Raw genomic sequence first — 18,536 nt, 5'->3', positions numbered from 1 at the left:
CTTAGATGTTGAACATAAAATGGAGGAAAGAATCTTTGCATGATTTTTCTCCTGTGGGCGTAAACAGATATTTTTAACTTCAGCTACCAAACAGAACTGAGACAGAATTAGATTATACTTCCAACCAATACTTTTGTACCTTGCAAATATGTAACAGCTGTGATTCTGAAAGATTTAGAACTAAGTTTGTTAGTATCAGTTGTTGCTAAGAGATGCATTGCCTTTAGCAGAAGAATGAATATGCACCCACACTAAGTGGATTGATGAACTAAAAGTCACAAACCCAATACAAAATAACTTGTTTATATGGCAAAAGAGCCTGAAAATATTTTATTGTGAAAAACAATCAGCATTATTGCATTTTGAATTCATCATGAGTTTTGTTGACTTGCCTCCTCACAGAAGGGATACTCAGTAATGACATTTTCAAAAATAAAGGATGATTGAAAATCACATTGAAGACTATAACACAATATAATTCTTGCAGGAGACTCTAGAAATTAAACCATTAAACCATACATTTTTAGTATCTAGTCTTTTTTTGAATGATATTGCAAATTCTAAAGACGACCCTCATTGACAAAAAGCTTACAATGGAAGACAGATACCAGATGTTTTCGTACAGTTATGAGTGTTGCAGTTACTCATAATTGTTTCATACAGCTATGAGTACTGCATTATTATTACCACCATTTTAACACCTGCCTCTTCTGTATTGCTAGTTAATGTACTTGCCAGTTTCACGTACTTCTGCTTGGTACAGCACACTGAGTTTCCACACTTCTCTCTAGACTTCTTTCATATTTTGGAAACTGTGCTCATAATTTAATTCTCATATAATTTTGTTGACAGATATTTTCCATGTTTGTATTCCTCTCTAAAAAGAAGATCTTGCTTGACCTCCTTTTAGCACACCTCAGCGACAGACCATGTGTTTTAAGAGGGGATATCTGAGTTGGTGGGGGTAAATGACATAGATGGCAAGGTCTGAAAAGACAATATTCCACCATCAAAAAGCACTACAAAAAGTGATTATCCATTTTCTGAGTTGTCTTCCTAATGACTTTTTGTTGGATCTTCGGGGGGGGGGGGGGGGGGGGAGGGGGATCCATTACAAAAAAGGAGGAGTTTTAGACCATGTGAAAACATTATTTAGAAAAAGACCATCCTCACTATTACTCAGGGTCTAAAGCACAACTGAGCTGGACACACTATAAAAAGCATTAATACTTGATACTTGATAGTGCCAGAATAAACTTTCCTGATATCAAATTAGCAAAAAAACCTTCTGTGATGATTATGTATAAGATACATTATAGGTAGATAAACATTACTCAAGTATATGTATGGAAAATTTGAGGCAAAAAAAGAAGTAGCTTGTGCAAAGCCTCAAAGATTAGCAGTGGTGACATTTCTAACAAAATTCAAGTAACTCTTAATTCCCGGTCTGTATTCACTGGGTGATTATCCTAATGGTTTTTTGCTGGTTTTGACGCTGCTTTTTCTCCTTTGAGGCAGTTGTTATTTTGAAAGAATCCTCCCTTTCTCCCCCACTTGCTAATTATCTCTTGGGGAAAAAAGTGGAACTCCAGCTGTGGAAACTTAGACAGGGCTGTGTCTTGTCCTATGAAAATCGCTCCAGCAAAAGGACTGGTGAATGGTTATAAAACTGCAAAGTGGATTCTGACCTGCTGCAGGGTCACTCCGTAGCATGTCTCCTAGCAGATAAGCTACAAAAAGCAACAAAATACAGCCCCTCGTGCCCGAACAGCAGATGGTCCCAGATAACTCCCAGCAGCAGATATCTTCATGAACCACTACTTCCTGTATCAACACTTGCTAACATTTTTTACTAAACAACTTTCCCCCTCTGACTAGTTCAAGGACTCAAATACCTAGAGACAGGATTTTGCCGCAGTTGGGTTGACCTTCTGGAAGTGGCCACTGTGCCAAAATAACGCATGTAACAGTTGCAATACACACATCTTTGCATGTGGAAAAGAACACATTAACATTCTGGCCAATGATGGGTTACAAACTGGGTGTAAGGTACAGAAGAAACATACAGAAAGACTCTATGGGTAGAAACTTGAGGGTAGCAGCTCAACGTGCTTTTGAAGCATCAAAAATATTGAGTGAATTCTTAGCTGAAATGTATTGCAGACATACTGTTACCATGCCTTCAGCTGAACTACTTCAAGTAGAAAACTGGAAGATCTTGTAAACTAAGACAGGTTATCTTGGGTCAACTCCTGAATGCTGAAAATGTATGTGCTGTCACAACTGGTGCTGGCAATTCATTACACAGCTTCTCAAGTGGGCCTGAGAGAAGAATATAGCTGGTTGTTAGATGATGCTTGATGCAGCGAACACCTTCTGGGTAAGACTGGTAACAAGGTTGCGACAATTTGTTGACCTTAAATATTACGCAGTGTGTCTTATGGATGGATACAGATTTTATACACAGTTGGAAGGAGAGAAGCAGACCATCTCTCAGGGTGTTGTGCAACTTTGTGTGGACTGCAACAGCAGTCCAGCTGAGGGAACTTCTCAGCTCTTCTTGGAGGTCTTTGTTCTGCTTCCTATTTTTCCAACTGCTTTTCACACCAGCAGAGAAAAGATGGGAGAAGAAAGCCCAAGCTGATAATATATAGTACCTATCACTGTTAGCACCTTGTATGATACATACATTATACGTTATGAGTGCCTGTAAAACGTGCTCCACTACCTGAAAATACCAAGACTTGGATTAATCCTGCTGGATTTTAGGCATTTAGAACCACTAATTGTAGTGGAAATGGGTACTTCGAGTCTATACAAAGCCTGAAATGTTCTTTGAGACAAATGTACAGTTATCTTATAGAGCAGGGGTCCTCAAACTATACGGCCCGCGGCCTGGATAGGGCCCCCCAGGGTCCTCAATCTGGCCCCCGGTATTTACAGACCCCCCCGACACCCCCACCCCCCCCCAGCCAGGGGTTGGGGGGGAAACCAAGCAGCCGCAGATGACCTCCTGCCCCTTCATCTGCACCAGCCCCCTGATTAAAAAGTTTGAGGACCCCTGTCACAGAGGAAGACTACTGTGGCCTTCCAAAGAAAAAATGAAGCACACTGGCTTCCCAGGACGAGTGGCTAAATATTAAGCTGACTGAGTGTGGCCTCTGAATGCATGAGACCATGAGAACTGAATGTGAAGGAGATCTTGTAGTTGAAATTCAGGCCTGGTATTTTGTCCTCGTGCCCATGTGAATTCCTCCTGCAAACAAGCGCTTTGCTGTTACCTTGAGTTCCCCGCTTCTTATATTCTTGTTTACTCCCATATAAATTACAAGCACTTTGAGAGAGGAACGATTATTTTTCGTTAGCATGGCCTCTGAGGGGCCTTATCACCACCGGTGTCACGCTGCCAGTAACTAACCGCATTCCCGGCCTCAGCACTTACTGAACCGCAAGATTCCAGGCCCTGGCCCTCGGGCTGGTGGGGCTCCTTGACCTTTGCAGGCTCCTGGAGCGCTGGCACCTGCCTGCCCGTGCCTGGCGGGGCAAGGTGAGCTCCGGGCCAGCCAGGTGGCTACCGCAGCACCGTCCTTGGCGCCGGCCGGCTCCTTCCAGGGGCCTCTGGCAAGAGCGGCGGCACGAAGCCAGGGAGCCCGGCTGTGACCTCAAGTGCCCGGTCCAGTGCAACACGTGTCAGGCAGTTCACCGAAACCCTGTTGGCTTTAGAGTTAATAATTCACCTCCCGCTTGCCATTTTCGATTGAGGTCTTTATTCGCGCGGCACAGGGTAGATGGCTCGCGTTCCTCACGACTGCTTCAAGCTACTGCCCGCCGGCCCGTGTGACGGGTGAAGCCATTACACACTTTCCTTACGGCAACGGCAGCGGAGCCGCTAGATCCCTCCCCTAGCGCAAACACCCGCCCCTGTGCCCGGCTGTGTCTATACGTAACGAGAGCCCGCTCCGAGGCCGGGCTCAGCGCGGCCAGCCCTGCCCGCCGGGGCGCCGGCACCCAAGCGGTTAAGCCCGGCGCGGCCGCGGCAAGATGGCGCCGCGCCGCCCCCGCCCCCGTCCCCGCCCCGCGCGCTGGGCACTCGCGCGGCGGCCGGCGCGCGCTGCTGTCGCGCGGTGATGAGTCACGGGCAGGGGCGCGGCGCGGGGGCGGCGGGCGCGCGGCGGGCGGCGCTGCTGCTCGCGGCGAACATGGCTGGCGTGGCCGACGCCGCTGCCTCCGCCGCCGCGCCCGGCAGCGGCGGGGACGGACGGCGCGGCGGCGCCCCGGAGCAGCAGGACGGCGGCCGCGGGGAGCCCAAAACTCTCTGGGGGAGCAGCGAGCCGCGGCCGCCTGGTGCCGGCCCGGGGCAGCCGTCTCCGCAGCAGCGAACGGAGACGCTGGGCTTCTACGAGAGCGACCGGGGCAGGAAGAAGAAGCGGAGCCTCTCGGGTGAGCGGCGGCGGCGGGGCAGGGGATCTGCGCCCGCAGGCCGGGGCGCGTGGAGGGCGGCGAGGGCCCCCGGGCCGGGGCGGCCCCCACGGGAGACCGGGGTGGCCGTGGCGGCGTTGCTCGGGGCGGGAGGCGCCTCCGGGGCGCGCCGCCAGCGCTGGCTCCGTACGGCGCGGCCCGGCCCGCCCGAGGGGCCGGGGCGGGTGCCTGAGGCGGGGCTGAGGGCGCCGCGGCCGCCCGCCCGGGCAAACTTCGGCGAGCGACTTCAGAAAGTGCGCCGGGACCTCGGGGGCCTGGGGAGCGGCGGCGCTCAGCCGCCCCGAGGGCGGCGGGCCGGGGCTTCTCCGCCGGCAGCGCTGCCTCCCCGCCGCCTGCCCTGCCGCCTGGCGCTGAGCTCGCCGTGCCGGTGCGGTGGAGCCTCTCGGCGTGACGGCTTGTGTCCGCGCTTCCCGCACCGGCACCTTCAGGAAGGGGAGCGGGGGCAGCGGGGCCCCCGTGCCCTGCCGCGCAGCGGGTAGTCGCCAGGAGGTCGTTAAACGAGGTGGGCGCCATCCGTGGAAGCGCTGGGCGCTGCGGTCGGAGCTCCGGTGGCGGGGCTGCACGCCCGCCAGGAGCGGCGGCGGCGAGCGGTTTCTGGCAGGAGCGGAGCGGGTCAGAGCCGGGCCCCGTTTCCTGAGCCCCCCGGGCCGGGGGCTGCGGGCCGGCCTCGCTCCGTTGCTGAAGTACGGGGGGTGCTTCGTCCTCTTGGCGGTTCCCGTTACATACACACAGCTCTAAGTACAGGAGTCTTCGCGCCTACTGCTGAAAACGGCGGTTCTCTTAGAGCCTTGGAGTTACACGCAGATTATTAGAAGTCATTTAAACTAAATGTAGCGTACTAAGGATTTTATAGGTAAAAATAAGGGAAAATGTCACGGCCTTCGCTATCGATCTGCAGCTGTATTTACATTTACGCTTGACCTGGTGGTTTCAGGTATCTACAGAGCAGTTTTTGACAATAGCCCTGCCTTTTTTGTAAAAGTTGTCGCTCGGTGTGGCATGGTTGATTTAAGTGTTGGTAAGGTTTTTTATAACTATTAGCACCTAATTTTTAATTAAGGGGCTTGCCGAAAATCTGGAAAGCGTTCAGTGGTGTTCAGATTTCCAGGCTTTCTGCCTTCATGTTGGTTTGAATGTGATACCACAGGTCTAATCGAACACAGAAAGAGAAAAACAGAAGTTAGGATTTAAGTTAAAAACACTGCCAACAACTGAATGCTTTTCTTGTAAGTTTTTCAGGTGCTGTGTCAGTTTCTGACCTGGGATGTCAGAGCACCTGCAGCATCATTGACTGCAGTCCTGTGGTGTGGATGGCACTGACTTAACTTCCATAGGTTGTAAGGAATTGGCTTGATTGTAGTATTACATATGGATTGTGTTGTGGTGAAAAAGCAATGGTCAACACACATACTGATGTGCCTGAAAGACATCTGAACAAATAACTCCTTAAAAAGTAAGGAAATGGTTATAGGTGGGTGGGTGTGATTCCTAACTATATTCCAGCAATCTATTTTAAATTTAAAAATACTTTAAAACCACTGGCACTTTTTGACCCTTCAGGACAAGAAAACGTTAGAAGAACAGGCCTCTCAATAGAGCAACTAAAAATTCAAACTCATCTAATGGTAGCAACATATTAAATAATAGAGGTAGGGTTTTTTCATGATGGTAAAATAGGACCAGTGCAGCACAGATAAGTTGTTAGAGGAGAAGGAAGTACTTAAAACCAAAAAAATCTGTGCTTGATTTGAGTGTTTGTGGAAGAAGTGTGTATTTAGGTTTGATGGGAGTGAAGTGAGTGCCTGGAATTGTTGCGTTTAGGATTAAAGTTATGATTATATAACAATAGAAACTTATTGAGATGCAGTACATTTGGTATTTGCACAAATTTTCTTTCCGTTTCTGGTTAATGATTATCCTTTGTGTAGCTATGCATTGAAGTATAACTTTGGTAAATCATTATGTTATTACCCTGAAGGAATTGGTGGCCTTTTATGTTTTGAAGATGCCTGTACTTTTCTGTCCTGAGCTGGAGAGATAAATGAGAATTCTTTGAGCATTAGGAGTGTGCTATCTGAAGAGTTTAAATTTAGGCCTCAGTCTAAAACTTTCTGATGGAAAAAGAGGGAAATTTGAAGTAGGGAACAAATTTGAAGTAGGAATTAGCGTGTCTACTCATTTTAAAAATAAAATGATGCTTTGATAGCAGAATTAAGCTGTTTTTCAAATGCTTTATTACTCTGTCCCGCCTCGGTGTCTCATGCTGTTTTCCTTACTGTATTTTTCCTACAGGGTCAGCCACTGATGGGTTTCACAGTTGGTGCAGACCTAGGGCAGATGCTGGGTGGCAGTAAGTGCTCAGAAAGGAGGTGGCTGACCAACTGTGTACTTCAGTGCATCCCCTGTCACTGGAGAGACTGCTTTGCAGTCACAGTCTGGAGCTTGTGTATTGATCAGCCTCAGTTAGGAGGAGTGATTATCTCTTAATTATCTAGGGCGTGAAAGTCTAGCCAGCTGGAGGAAACTTAAAATCATTGGTTTTTCAACAACAGGCCCATAAACCAGTTTCTGTGAGGTAAGGAGGAGTGAGAACAAATAGCTTATTGGTTAGAAACATAGAATATCTCAAGTTGGAAGGGACCCGTAAGTCACTTTGTGGTGGCTGTCCATATACATCTATTTACTTCGCAGGAAAGTTCAATTGTTTGAGATGCGTTAGAGAAGGTTGATTGTCTGAGGTGTAAGAAAATGCACCTGGGCAGTTAATTGGTGTCTTCATACTTCAGGTTATCTCTTTTTACTTTTTAAACAAGAAAGAATTGGGTAAACCTAAAAATGGTACAAGTCATAGTGTTACAAAGGAAGACTCCAGAAAACAAGTTTGCAAGAGATCTGAGCAACAATTTTGTGGTATGACCTTTGGCCTTATTTCACTGGAATGAACTTTGATTGAAACTTTACATGTAAATATTGGGCTTTTTACTACTTATTAAACTACATGTTGGCTTTGTTTGTTCTAAAATAAATACCTTTAAGGCTTACAGTGGCTTTGGCCTACTTAATAGAAGTGGATCAGTAATGTATAAATCATCAAAATCACTATCCAAACAAGCTCATACAGGGAAAAACTGTTCAGTTCATGTAGTTTAAAGCAAATGATCACTTAAATGACGTAGTAACAATGCATAATTAACCAGCAGTCAGTGAATTATATAGCTGTGATCAGTATCAGCAACATGATAAATTGCAATAGTAGATATACACAGAATGTTAATACACCACCACAAACTTCAAAATGCCCGTTTGTTACCCCCCAATTCTAATCAGACTCAATACATGTGCCCCCCACCCAAGGCAGTGTAGGTTATAAGCACAGCCTTTCTCTTCTGATTCTTTCATGCTTCTGTCAGGGCTGATTCCTCATTCGCTTTAAAAGTCTGTAATTTTCTGGCTGCTCTTCCAGCTAGTGGCCTTTATAGTCTTCAGTGTAATGAATATTGAGAAGCCACTGTCTTGAGACAGTTTTGGGTGAACTTTTCAGACACAGCATCTATACTTGCATTCCTCTTGACACTTGTTATCTAGGCAATTTTACTAAGGGTGTTTTGCAGCCTTTTCCTCCGCGCAAAAATGTGGAGTGTTGTACCATGCAAGGCCCACCCCTACCTCCAGTAGTCACTAAGACTTTGATTAAAATCTGACTTTTAACGTGTTCTTGTGTCATGATAAATGCTCTGTAGCTTTTCACCTATGTAAGTGATTTCCATCTTTTGGATGTTGTGTGAACACTGAGAGTTTGTGTTTTTAAATGTCAGCAATAACGAGAAATCTTGAACTTTATTGTAGCTTTTTGTCACTTCTGAAGTGTTACCAGGAGGTGGTAATGTCAGACCTTGTCAGTGAACGTTGAAGTTTAAGCTCAGCCTCCTTGTGGTGACAGTCTGAATTTTCATCATTATAATTTCATATTTTAACTCCTTTTGCAAGACTGCTTTGCAGCAAGCCATATGAGTTCACTAAACATAGGTCAGTCAGCCTTCGGCTTACTTAAGTATAGCCATTAAAGTGCAGAAGACCTGTATGTGTGTGATGGCTTGTCAGTCTTGAAAGACTTCAGTCTGATCACCATTAAATAGCTTCATTAAAGCATGCTTGTACTGTTTGTGCTCCGCATCACTTGGGATCATGTATCCGTGATCATTTTGATCTTACAGAAAGTTCTTTAACATAAAGGACATGTTGCTAGTGTTGCTGAGAGAGAAAATAGCTTAAGTCTGAAACAGTGCTTAGTAAATTTAGGAGGACTGTCAGTATGTTAAGGATTAGATCTACTCAGTGTATTGCACTCAGTGTAACTACTTTGAGTAATGTTTTGGAGAGATGGGATGTCCGATGAAAATGGTGGCTGGGAAAATAGCTTGTTTTGTTGGGAGGCAACAAGGGAACGAGCATCGGACTTGCTTCTCATATAGCTCCTTCCACACCAGGTTCTTTGACATTCTCATCGCAGTCAGCAGAAATCTTCTGGGTTAGGTATGATGTAAAGGAAACATAGCAAAATGTAAAAGCATAGCGTTCTTCTTGCTTCTTGGAGGTTATATGCCTGAAGTGTCTTACACTTGTGTGTGTTCCCAAATGTAGATCTTTCATTGCTGAGATTCATCAGTGCTGAGCTAACAAGAGGTTACTTCCTTGAACACAATGAAGCAAAATACACAGAGCGGAGAGAAAGAGTATACACATGCATGCGGATACCAAAAGAACTGGAAAAGGTGAAGTATACTTTAAGATTTGTTTTAATTCAGAAATGAAATCTGTGGCATTAAATTATTTAAAGAAATATTTATTTCCAAACAGGTTTGCTACTAAAAAAATTTAAATATCATAATGATTAATTTTCAGTTTTAGTAACTTCAACATTTGTGTTTCAGGGGGTTTTGCCTACACTTGCTTGTTGCTGCTGGCAACTCATGTTACTAGCAGAGATGGACATGACCAACTTTCAAGTCCAAATGATGAAAAATTGATTCAAATATAAAGATGTCACTGGTCCTGAAAGGAATAGTCAAAATAAAACTTTTTACAGCAAAATGTAATTTTATGTTTAAAAAAATATTGTTTTAAAGATTTTTCCAGTCTAAAATGTTTTGAGGGTGGAAAGATTTCAGTCCTTTAAAAATATGGTGATGGATGAGTTCCTGACTAAGGTTTTTGACTTAATTTTTATAGCCTTCTATTTTGCATCTTGCCACTTAACTGCATCTTCTCTCCCTGTCACAGTGCTATGGCCTTTCCTGGGACATTCCTGCCACCTCCTTTATATCAGCTTAGATATAATTGTGGCCCAGCAGTGAGCCAGTTCCAATGCTGTAACGTAGACGAGAGTTTTATTCTGGCTTAACCATTTTGATTAGGGAGGCAGCAGGAATATGCTGAAGGATGATGAGTAAGGCAACATTAGTAGTAAGGTTTGGCTATGCTGCAGAGTAACAGTAATATTAAAAATAGTATTGCTGAAATTCTCAAAACTACTAAGGATAAAGGTACGTGGTAGGGCTATATCAATTTAACTCTAAACTGTATTGAAGGAAGAGTCTCGTTTCACTATTCTACTTTAGTCTCCTGCCTTATGCATGCTGCCGGTTTTACATGAGCTGTGGTGCTTGTTGGACCATTCTAAGAGTTAAATTGGCTCATAATTTGGCAGTGAATGCTTCACATTTCTTGCTTTGTTTGTTCTTTGCTAGGATAGTGAGCTGACTTGCTCAGCCAGTATTTTTGAGAATCCAGTGCCTGCAAAAGGGTGGAAGGGGAGCTGCATAGCTGGGGTTACGGGTAGAAAGATGAAAGAGTGGGGAGGGAGGGAGAATAGCATTCCCTTTGTCAGCAGCAGTCAGGTTCCTCCTTGAGTTGAGCTCGTCCTTGGATCATGATGAGACACGGTTTTACAAAACTAAATTCCCAGTCAGTTACTGCAGAGAATCACAGAATGAATGAGGTGGACCTCTGGAGACAATGTAGTCTTAAGTTCTTGATTAAAACTGCATCACCTACAGCAGGTTGCTTGGGACCAGATCCCACTGGGTTCTGAACATCTCCAGGGGTTGTGTCTTCCCATCCTTACTTTTCACCCATTGCAGTTTACAGTGGAATATTCCAGTTACAGTGAAGTCTCAGCTGAGTAATAGTAGCGGTTCTACATCACCTCCATTTTAATTATGTAGACTATTACATGTTGTCTCCAAGCCACAAAAATTATTCTGAAGGATCATCGCCATAGATTTCCAATAAAACTTTTAGTGTGAAAGAACAAGTGAAGGCCAGCAGCCTTACGTATTTATAAGATTGATGCTGTAAATTGTGAAATTGGTGGATTTTGCATGGTAGGTCAAATTTCAGTCAGTACTTTGAATATGAAAGAATATGAAACTGAGTAATAAGCAGGTGGATTTTAAGTGATAATTATCTTTTTACACAGAGATGATGAAATAAATTTGTTAGTTCTTTGCATGAGCTTAGTCCAGGTTAGGGTACATACTAGCTACATCAAATTGAATCATCCTCATTGAAAAAGTATTAGGATGAGCACCTAGAATGCAAACTAAGTGGTGTATAGGTCATCACCTATTGGAGAAATCACTTGACCATGTGATTGAAATGTCTGCTTAATTGAAATAAAGCATGTGAGACACTAGGAAGGGAAGAGAAGAATTTTCTTAATGGTTTGCAGTGTGTACTACCTAATAGTGTAATTATAGACTAGGAATTAAAATCATAATTGGGTGGAGTGAGAGCAGATGGAGTAGATTTATCAAAGCCTAATATCAGAATATACTCTTCAACATGCACTTCTTACCTGTATGTAATTTTAGAGGGGGGGTGATGTTAAAAGGGTAGTGTTGTTGTTCTTTTTTGTTTGTTAAAAACTATCTAGCTTCTCTATAAATGGTGTCTCTGCTTGAGCTTTTTGGTGCAGTTTCAGTGGAAGCTTTTCATTGTCATAGGTTATATATACTAAATTCAAAGGTGGTCCTTGTTCCTACTGTCTTAAGGGAATACTTGTCAATTGATCTCAAAATTAAACTTAGCGTTATTTTGCTAAAATATAGTTACTACGGTGGAAAAACTCTGTAAGCTTTTCTGTTAGCTTCTCAGTATCTAGAATGCAGCAGCAAAAATAATGTTTACAGAAATGTGTGGCAGGTTCAGTGCTGATTATATTTCAATGGGCACATGCAGGCATGCAAGTGGAATGTAGAAAAAAATGGAAAATGAGGACATTAAACAATAATTGCAAATATTAACACAAGCTTATAGAACGTGAAAAGTCATGATTGCAGAGAAAAAGTCTAAATGAAAAAGAAAACGCAGAGTTGTTTTCTAGATTATAAAGATGCCCTCAAACAATACAGAGGCAAAATGACAGGATATCTTTCTATTTTGCTTGGACTAAGGAATTAAAAAAACAAAACCAAAACCAAAACCCAACGAAACAAGCCAGGGAAGATACGTGTTCAGCTTCAGTGCTTGGATATTCAGCACCTGGTTTAAAAGTTAGCAAAGAAATAGGTAACAATGGTATATTAAGATGCATTGCATAAGGTCATCTGTTATTCAAAATTATCAGAAGCAGTGGTTACAAATGAAAAAACCTCTACTGAAATTTTAGGAAATGGTATTAGAGGTGAATATCAGGGAGGACACATTAATGTTGTGATGGTATTGAAGTACAGACTGCAGAATCGGTAGAAAGAGTATTATAAGGGAAAGCAACAGCTCAGAGATTATAGCAGTGCTTTTGTGCCTGACTCAGTCATCTTATGTGGCTTCCAGATAGATGTACTGGCGTGTACTCTGTAGGATTGCTTTCAAAGTTACAAGGATGCATGTGGACTAAGAGTGAGAGATTAGCTCATTGGACATTGAACTGGCTGTTCCACAAGCTGACAGAGAAGGTAGTTTGAAAGGCAGAGATTTTGTGGGAGATAAACCAAAGCACAAGTCAACTACTGTTACCTCCCACCCTGCCCAAAACCAGTGTTTTCCTTTCCCATCAGCAATACATAGAATTTTCACATGTAAGTGCGTATCTGTCATGGATGGGTAGGCTTGCCTAGGTGTTGCTGGTCTTAATTGTGTAGCCAGTTAAGGTTACCTTTTTGTGTGATTTTCCTTGCAGGAAAAAAACACTAGCTTCTGACAGAAGCATGCGAGCATATGCCTAAAGTCCCATTCAAGTAAATCTTAGATACATTCAAAAAGCAGATAAAGAAGGAATGTCGTGTGCGGAGAGTCCGGTGTATAAGAGCTTTCGAACTGCAGAGTTTAGGTCTAGCTTAGATATCGTAGAGTTGCTTGGCTTGTGGCTATAATGGAATGGCTTTAACTGTTTCTGTGAACTAAGGATAAAGCATTTAAACTAAGGGCAGTTGGAAATTTGCCTCTTCATATTTCATATTCTTCTTTGTATAGAAAAGGTTGATATTCTCAGAAGGAGAACTACCACAGCTGTAATTAGCTGTGCAATAGAAAATTTAACGAAGTAAAAAAAATAATATGTATATATATAGTTTATATAAATCTATTATAGGTAGATAGAAAATGGCTGAGCACATGTACATACAGCTCTACTTTTTTTTTCCAAGGTTAACATTAACTTTTGTAACATTGGAGGAAAGTCACCATGGCAAAATGAGCTGCTGGTTATATCCAAGTACAATTCAGTTCATCTGTTCTATAAAGACTGAGTTTGGTGAGCCATGGAGGTCTGCAAAAGCCTTTGGTGCAGGAGCTTGTGGTGCAGAATTTTTGCTGAATAGTCTTCCAGGTGCATAGCATACTATTTTTCTTGCAGTCCAGCTGATTTAAACAAAGTGAGAGTATTGCGCCTATGTGATGAATTAGTCTTAAGTAAATTTATTTTTCATAAAATAATTCTTTATAAACTTTTTGTAACTCTCTATAAACTACTAATATACTTCTGTTTTATTTTTGTAATTTAGTTGATGTTTTTTGGAATCTTTTTGTGCCTGGATGCTTTTCTGTATGTATTCACCCTGCTTCCTTTGAGAGTTTTTCTGGCAATGTTCCGGTTCATCACTTTGCCTTGCTATGGCTTACGGTAAGTTGATTCAAGAAAATAGTGTTAATACCTTTAAATAATGTTTCTCTGTTCATCCATGTGCTTGATTTTATGGCCTTTCAGTGCTGTTTGAATAACTAGTGATTTCTTCCACTGTAAAATAGAAGTTCTGGTCTAACAGCCAAAGCAAAGGTGTGCATGAGACCTTTAAGCTTTGCCATTAACTGTCATCGTTGTTTCCTTCAGACACAACAGGTTGATAACAGCACTACTTAGGCATATTCAGGTTAGTAACGGACAGAGATGTAACCTTACCCTGTAGTTTTGTTCTTTTAACTAAAATCTGTTTGAACAGTGGTTTAAGATTTATTAGACTTGAGTTAATGATTTGGCTCATGTCTTTTGATAGGCTCCTTTGTATCGGAACAAAAGTTTGATTCTTTTACAACAGAAGTTTTCCTTATTTCCACAGTCAACTTTGCCCAAAGGATCCCCAAATAAAATGTGTTATTTTCTTTCCTTCAGAGAATCTTAGAGTAATTGCACGGGGCTGACCAGAATAATATTAAGAAATTCTAGATCTTAACTCCTTGCTTTTTTGTTCAGATCAATCCTGAGAAGTTGTTGCTAATGCATAGGATTTTTGGTTTGCCTTTCTGGCATAGGCATCAAAGATGGATAGAATTAATTTCCCTCATAAAAGTTGCTACTTCATGGTAAAGATAATTATGCAAATCTTAAGTGTAGCCTAAAAGAAAAAGAGTATTTGTATTGATGTTGTAATTTTTCCTTGAATAAATAAGGACTTCAGGGTTTTCATTCTGGATTTCCCCAAACTTGAAGTTGATTTATGGTAGCTGATAGATTTATTTGTTTTAGTTGCTTGCATTTGCATTATTAATAGTCTTTCATATATGAAGTGCTTTTATATGCATAGTTTAGAATTTATGTTCTGATTAGGGTAAATGCTAATCTGTTTGCATAAAAAATAATATTTGATGTATAGTCTTAAGTTAGTGTTTGTACTTTGGTGATGCTTACCATAGGCACTAGGTGGCTATGTTAAGCCATAGTCTCTAATGTGTTTACGGTGCTGTTAATTTTGAGCTGAATCTCAGACTTCCATTATGTTAAGAGAGTTTGCCTAGCTGTGTAAAAAAAAAAAAAAAAAAAAAAATTACAGCTATTTGGTTTTAGCCTGATGTCAAGTCAAATTTTCTGCCTATTTTAAATATCTGTACGGATGCTATTGCTAAAATATTAAAATTCAGGTAAATGTACTAATTTTGTGGGTTTAAAAAAAGTGTTCTTTGTTTATAAACTCAGCTGTGCTTTTGAGAAACAAGTTTTCTACTTTTCTGAAATTACAGTTAAAAATGTGAAAGACCAGTTGCTGTTTTTTGGGTATTGTTCAGTATATTGAAGGAAGTGATCTTGAAAATACCATATACACTCACACGTGTATATTTAGGTACATGCACCTGCAATGTTAAAACAGTCTGTTTGCTTGACAGTGTTTTTAGTGTGAGGCAGGACAGAATCCACTTTAATCTATTCAACTTGACTGTGTTAAGTATAAAGTGTTGTCAGGTAAGATGTGGTGAAACTGAGATTATCTTGAGTGAAGAAGGCTTTGTTTTTGTAACGACTCCTGAAGCAGTTTCTTTCATCGCTGTTTCCTTAAATGTTTGTGGAATTTATTGCCCTATAATCTCTTTATTTGTTCACTACTTGAGGCTTTATCCAAATCATGGATGTTTTAAAGTTTGTGGCTTTTTACTGAAAGATTCACAGTTCATGTTTATAGTATGTAATGGAACTTTTTCAGTTGTAATGATTCTTATTTCCAAATATTCAGAGCCTGCACTTTGATATTTATTTATTTCCCTAGTTAGGCTGATTTGATTTATTATGGCAAAAAAAACATTCGGGGATTTTCTTCTCGCTCAGGAAATGTTTTTATGTGTTTGTAACAAAACAGAGTTCAATAGGTAAAACATCTACAATTACAAAAGGTACTTACAAAGCAGGTGGCTGTTTTATCTTTTCGCTTGTTCTTCCTCACAAATGTCAAGTAAGTTTTGAGAGATGTGACTAGTTATTTGAACCTGCCACATCATATTCCATTCTGTGTAGTAAATAAAAGTGCTCCTCCCTTCATCTTGACTTTTTTCTCAACATCTGAGGGAAGTGATTGAGCAGTGGGTGTTCTGTTTCCCCTCCAGTTTTACTCTTCCAGACATTTATTTCCTCTTAACTCTGTCTGCTCTTTGCAGTGTAGAAAAAGATTGTTACGCATTATTTCTTTTAAACAATAAAACTACATTCCATGTAAGATCGGCTAATTCCTGTCTATGGTATTGTGTGCAGTGCTTAAAGGTAGGGGGAGTGCTTTATAGCCTCTTCCACATATTTTAAAATTCCTCTGAAAGGGAGAAGAGAGTGCTGTATCTTAAGGGAATTTGTTTCCTTTTTCTGCCTAAGCACTGTAAGTGCTTCAGTTTGGCTGCTAATTTGTCATTCCTTATCACTTGATCTTTCCTTTTTAGTAAATGCAGTTCTGTGTATTTGTCAGAGCTATGCTGGTGTTAACATAGCTGTTCTAAAGAGAGAGACTCTAAAGCTTCGAAAACTTAGTCACAAGAATCCAAGATTCTGTCATTAAGTAAACTGCCGCTTAAATTGCTGTGGGCAAACTGGCAGGGGTTGAATAATCACATTGTGCTTTTGGCAGGTGTACCTTCCTTACTGCTGTGCTCTGTAAATAGGGTGCTCTTAAAAAAATTAACAAACACATCACAAAATTAAATTACATCCTGAAATTACAAAAAAAAACCCCAACAAACGTCAGCTGTGCAGTATTTTCTTCCATGTCATGGAAAGAAGTTTCCTAAATGAGTCTCTTCAAATCTGCTCTCATTTTATTTAAATATTCTTTGACAACATAAAAGCATATACTGTGCTGGAACAACAGATCTAAGGTAGAGAGAGAAGTGGACATGGTGGAGTTCTCTTTGGAATTGCAGTCCTTGATAGGTTCATAAAAGTAACTATACCTGTAGTTGAAAGATACGGTTTCCTTTTACAATCTAGGCGCATTTTTTTATTAGTACCTTAGACCCAGAGATTCTGGGCAGGTTAATATCTCTGCTTGTTTTAAAATACTTTTATAGAGCCAGCTTTTTGTTCTTCTTGAAAATATGTTGCACACCAGTAAAAGCTCTTGTGGGGATGTGTAAAAGCTCTTGTGTATTATTTGAAAAACACCATGATGTGAAAGCTAAAATTGTATGTTAGTGAGACTGATGGGACTCCCAATCTAATTATGCTTAAAGGCGTTTTACATCTTCTCCACAATGCCAGCATGGACTTGTTACAGAAAGTGAGACTAATTTTTTCTCTCCAAATTCTAGTTTTCTCAAGAAAATAGAGAATTAGATTATGAATGTTCTTATATCTGAAGATTGATTGACAGGATCTTTAAATTTCTTCCATATAGAAATAGATATAGACAATATATATGTTCTGTGTTTTTCTTTTACTCAGTTCTCTTTTCCCGGAAATAAGTGAATTTAGATCCTGTCAGCAATAACATCATTCACTTCAGTTTATTATATATACCTCTTAAAGTTCCCATTGCCCTTGTGTGAAATCATAGGTTTACCCTTTCCAATAGGAAGTAAACCGCATTACTTCAAGAAAGAAACCTGTACAAAGAAAGAATCTCAGAAAGCAAACAAAACAAATTTACTGGTGTTCTTATTATGAACATTGTTTCTTTGTTCATACTGTCAGGTATTAAATAAATTTGAGCTTCAGTTGCACTTATTCTCAAGCCTAAATTGTGTTGGTTTTTTTTTTTTTTTTTGTAAGGGCTGTAGCTGTTAAATGCATAAACTTCCTATTGTTTGGTTAAATTGAGAAAGTAGTGCACCTGTTCACCAAAAAATGTGGCTTTCTACCAACCAAAAAAAGGGAGGTGCACTCAGTATTTTCTGTAGTAAACTCTCAGATCAAGCACTCCTTTCTCCTCTCCATAACAGTGCATAGCGTAGCAACGTTACAACCTTCTCTTTCTTTCTTTCTTGTAAATCAGACCGAAGGGAAGAGCACTTTCACTTCCTTTATAGGATGGAATGTGGTGTCACAGGGATTCCTCCTTGGTGAGTAAATCCTGATTTTCTTTTTCCTTCTATGCTATCAGCCAAATTCACACATCTACATGTAATCAGTAAAAAGCCTGATTACAAATGAACAGTGTCGCTCAATTAACCGACATAATTCAAAGGAGTAACCAACACTTAGTTTTAATAACCAACACATGAAATTGATTCAGTGCTATTTATGGTAGGTATATTTTCACATGTAACTGCATCACTGCGGAAGTAGTTTGTGAACCTAGTAGATTTAAAACTTTTTTGTTTATTATTACATAGAGTGCCTATGGACCAGTTAAGCCCGATTAAAAATAGGGTATCTTGGAAGCACTGTAGCCCCTGCTGTACTTATAGTGCCTTAAGCTTTTTTACATTTATTCTAAGTAACACTTCAGCCAGGTTCAGAGCTCTGTTGTTGTGTGTACTGCAAGCAGGTTTTTTGTAACGCTTAATGTAAATTTTGGGGAGTTCTGAAAGTTCATTGCCAGGCATCTTAATACTAGACTTGGAAGTTGATTCTCTGCATAATAAAGTACAGCACTTCAGCATATGTTCATTTACTGACTTCAGTTATAGTCGATTCTGTTATTAAAACAGTAGAAGCTTAATGAAAGCTTATTCTAGTTGTCACTTATTTGAAACCTCATTTTTTTTTTTTATTTTGAGACAGCTCTCATCGGGGCCTAACAGCAAGGTTGGTTTCGTTTCATTCTTAGCATGGTCTTGTGCTGTGTTGTGTGCATGTAGAGACTTTTTATTGTTTGAAAAATGAAATGCCATCTAATCTTGGCAAACTCGGCTCTCCATATCCTAGAGTT

The 18,536-nt window shown here is 41.1% G+C and overlaps 1 protein-coding gene and 1 long non-coding RNA gene across 9 annotated transcripts in view; one reads left to right on the top strand and one right to left on the bottom strand.

Annotated features, from left to right (window-relative positions):
• Positions 1-315: 315 nt before the first annotated feature.
• On the bottom strand, positions 316-4,050 carry LOC121089086. The gene is made up of 2 exons (XR_005828134.1): positions 2,417-4,050; positions 316-2,322 (listed from the first exon to the last, which is right to left on the bottom strand). It is a non-coding gene; the product is annotated as an uncharacterized LOC121089086 (long non-coding RNA).
• Positions 4,051-4,146: 96 nt separating this feature from the next.
• The window catches only part of TAPT1 (transmembrane anterior posterior transformation 1), a 48,260-nt gene continuing 33,870 nt past the window's right edge, over positions 4,147-18,536 (top strand). Inside the window, exons 1-5 of one of the 8 annotated variants that reach the window (XM_040595414.1) lie at positions 5,873-5,932; positions 6,772-6,829; positions 9,121-9,251; positions 13,482-13,600; positions 18,389-18,412. In XM_040595414.1, coding sequence (XP_040451348.1) covers positions 6,784-6,829; positions 9,121-9,251; positions 13,482-13,600; positions 18,389-18,412 — 320 coding nt within the window. In that variant the 5' untranslated portion in view covers positions 5,873-5,932; positions 6,772-6,783. The other 7 variants (XM_040595244.1, XM_040595653.1, XM_040595577.1 and 4 more) reach the window with 7 other exon arrangements.

The sequence above is a fragment of the Falco naumanni genome, chromosome 1, assembly GCF_017639655.2.
Source record: "Falco naumanni isolate bFalNau1 chromosome 1, bFalNau1.pat, whole genome shotgun sequence".
Lineage (NCBI taxonomy): Eukaryota > Metazoa > Chordata > Aves > Falconiformes > Falconidae > Falco > Falco naumanni.
The sequence above is the reverse complement of the archived record's forward strand: the minus strand, read 5'-3'. Positions and strand labels throughout refer to the sequence as shown.